Genomic DNA, 2,960 nt, shown 5'->3' on the forward strand with positions numbered 1-2,960 from the left:
CCCGGAGCCCGAAAGCACCCCGGGAGGGCTGCGGGGGGGTCCCCTGCCGCTGCCCCACTCCCACCCCGTTGCTCCCCTTTCAGCCACCGATGGTTCTGCATAAGACTGAAAAAACAGCGGCAGAGATGGTGTCTTCCCACCCTTGAGTTTGGTCACTCGGGGGCCAGAAGACACCTAGAGGAGCTGTCTCTGGTAGGTAAGTTACACAACAGAGGAGTGAGAAGCAGATTTCCACAGCTCAGCTGGCTACATTACCTAATCATCAAAAAGATGTAGACCAGACTTAGCTTGATCTAAGTTGATTTAAGCTTGCTCTAATTGATCTAAGTAGATGTCCTTGCTAATAAAGATGCTGGAGGGGTTAAAGGCAGAGGCCTCACCACGCAGCTCTAGCCTGGACAGGGTCAGGGAAGCTCTGCTCTCTTCCTGCCTTTGCCAGGGACTCGGCAGTCATTTGAGTGATGCAGCTTGCATGTCCACCTGCAAACAAGGGCTGTGCTGCCCCTCCACCCTGGAAACAATGTCATTTCCCTGAGCTGCTGCGATGGAACCGGGAGACTTCTTGTTCTGGCGGGAAGGGAAGGTGTGACTGAATGTATTGGTCCCAGCACGCAGTGCTCTGTTAGGATCACAGTGCTCCTCTCCAGCTGGCCACGAGTGGGAAGCCTTCTGTGTCAAATACTCAGTGGTTTGCCAAGTGGTCAGAAATGGAGGTGTGGCATGAGGGGCTTGCTCCAACTCCCCAAGGTGCATTTGTGGGTGAGTGGGGTGTTTGCTCTTGATGCTCTGGGCTGGAGAGGAAGGAAGCCCCAAGTTCAGATGAATGTGTGCAGAACAAGGGGTGGTCATCTTCTAAAGGCCACCAGCTTGGCCCCTGGTTATCCCTCTTTGATTAGTCTTGCCTGCTTTCTCCAGGGGCACTGGAGTTCAGAGCAAGTAAGTGCAGCGTTTGCTGTCTGGCTTGAGAGGACTGATGAGGTTTTCCTACAGTGTTATATCCTCGCCAGCTGCACCTTGCCACATGTTATGGTTGATGGGACCTCCTGGATATAAACCAGGAGTGAGCAACAAGAGATGTTGCTGCTGGGCCCACCTGAAGAGACACAGTCCTGAAGAGCTGGGAGTCAGTGACAGAGGAGCTACCATGATGATGGACAACAGTGACACAAGGTGGAGAAAGGGAAAATGCTCTCAGGAGAAAATCTAGGAAGGACCGGAGGTTCAGGGAAGCAGGAGGTCTGAAAGACCAGAAACCAGCTTTTCTTTACAAAGAAGAAGCTGCCTGGGTTGGGGCCTCCTTCTCTGAGGGTTTACTCAAAGGCAGATGAGTGTCATCCTTAGAAGGGGAGGTGAGAGAAACTATCAACAGGCAATAGACAGAAGAACCAAGCTGTGGTTGCTGTAACCCACCAAAATAAAACAAAAAGGAGAGGAAACAACAGCAGACAAACAAGACAAACATGAGTGTGAAGAGTGCAATACAAGCTGCCACCAAATGCACCCCATTGACACGTCACCTCCCAAAAGGTAGTGTGCACCGAAAGTCTAAGTCCTCTGGTCAGCAGCCAGCTTTTGAGCTCGAAGCTCACAAGACGGCCCAGTTCCTGGAAATAGCAATGCTGGGATTGCAAGGAGGTGATGGATGAGAAAGCCATGGTGCCCTAGTCCATCCTCCATACCTTCACCTCTGGCCAGCTCCTACTCTCGACTTGTTCCTGGCTGACACTCGAAGGGCTGATTTCTGGGGAAATGGGCTCGTAGGAACGGAGAGACAAACTTGCGGCAAGCAGACCCATCCGGACACAGGTATCCGTGTCATGTTGAGCAAGCATCCCCGCAAGGATTCCCGCCATTAAGCTGAGGAGAGACAGAAAGGCAGTTTTGAACACTGGGGAACAGCTTTGACCTCGGGAACATGGCCATTTGTTTGTAAGAGCTTTCATTTGGACCCAAATTAATGCTTACAGAAGCAGAATATGTCATACAGGAGGGGTGAGGTTATTGTGAAAAGTTTTTGGGTTTTTACATTTATTTTTAAATTTGGAGTAACAAATAGTGCTATTTATTCACATTTTATTTGCTTCTCATCCGAGAAGTTGAGGTACTTTCCCATTCCACCATACTTTCTTTTCTCCCCTGTTTTCCAGGTGAGGCAGGAGAAAAGAAAGGAGTCTAAGAAAGGAAGAATCTATTTTTCCCTTACTCTCTAATTATTTTGTCACTTCTCTGCTCCTTGTTGGTGCCTCGTTACATTCCCTCCTGTCCCTGAAGGGGTGGATGGGAGGAGAGGTAGTTTCCAGATGTACATGAATGGGGCAACGGACACAGCTGGAAAAAGAAGTCCAAAGCTGAAATGAGATTGTAGACTCAGATTTTTGTGAACTTTAGCTCCAGTTTTCCATTTGAGACTTCCCAGTAAAAATGATGTGAGTGCCTGGAACAACAGTGGTCACCCACAGGCCCTCACGAGGCACCGAGGAGGCCATCAGGAGAAGGGGATGACTTTGCCATCTGCCTGGCTTGCAGGGGAAGGCTCTGTTGAGGCATGGGTGTATGCAGGGTGGTGGTTGTGATTGACTGGGAACAACCACTGTTTATTTGTAGCTAAGTACAGTAATGGTGCTTGGGAGCTAGGGAAGGACAAAGGAGAAGTGAAAGAGAAGGGAGAAGATAATGACATTTGAGAGGAAGAAGCAAGGGCAGGAAAATATGACGGCAGGGAGGATTAATGAGCAAATCTATGGGGAAGGGAAAAAGATTGCTTTTTTTTTTTTTGTGCTCTAATTACCTCAACATCTTTTTATCCTTAACAAAGGCACAGGAGATTACGATTTCCACAAACCATTCAATCTCTCAACAGCTCCAGAAGCTGAGAGTCAATATTTGGGGGAGCATCCCCTAGCAATGCCATGTGCAGGCAGGCGGTGTTATGTTGTCACGGCAGCCGGCTGCGAGAGGCG

General features: G+C 49.4%; 1 protein-coding gene across 2 annotated transcripts in view; it reads right to left on the reverse strand.

The window, feature by feature from the left end:
* Positions 1-655: 655 nt before the first annotated feature.
* LOC104135563 (pseudouridine-metabolizing bifunctional protein C1861.05) overlaps positions 656-2,960 on the reverse strand; it is a 22,106-nt gene continuing 19,801 nt past the window's right edge. For both annotated transcript variants that reach the window (XM_035888974.1, XM_035888973.1), the window contains one exon: positions 656-1,857. In XM_035888974.1, the coding sequence (XP_035744867.1) occupies positions 1,662-1,857 (196 nt within the window). In that variant the 3' untranslated portion in view covers positions 656-1,661. The remainder of the gene's footprint in view (positions 1,858-2,960) is intronic.

Source organism: Egretta garzetta, unplaced genomic scaffold (genome assembly GCF_000687185.1).
Source record: "Egretta garzetta isolate BGI_Z169 unplaced genomic scaffold, ASM68718v1 scaffold321, whole genome shotgun sequence".
Lineage (NCBI taxonomy): Eukaryota > Metazoa > Chordata > Aves > Pelecaniformes > Ardeidae > Egretta > Egretta garzetta.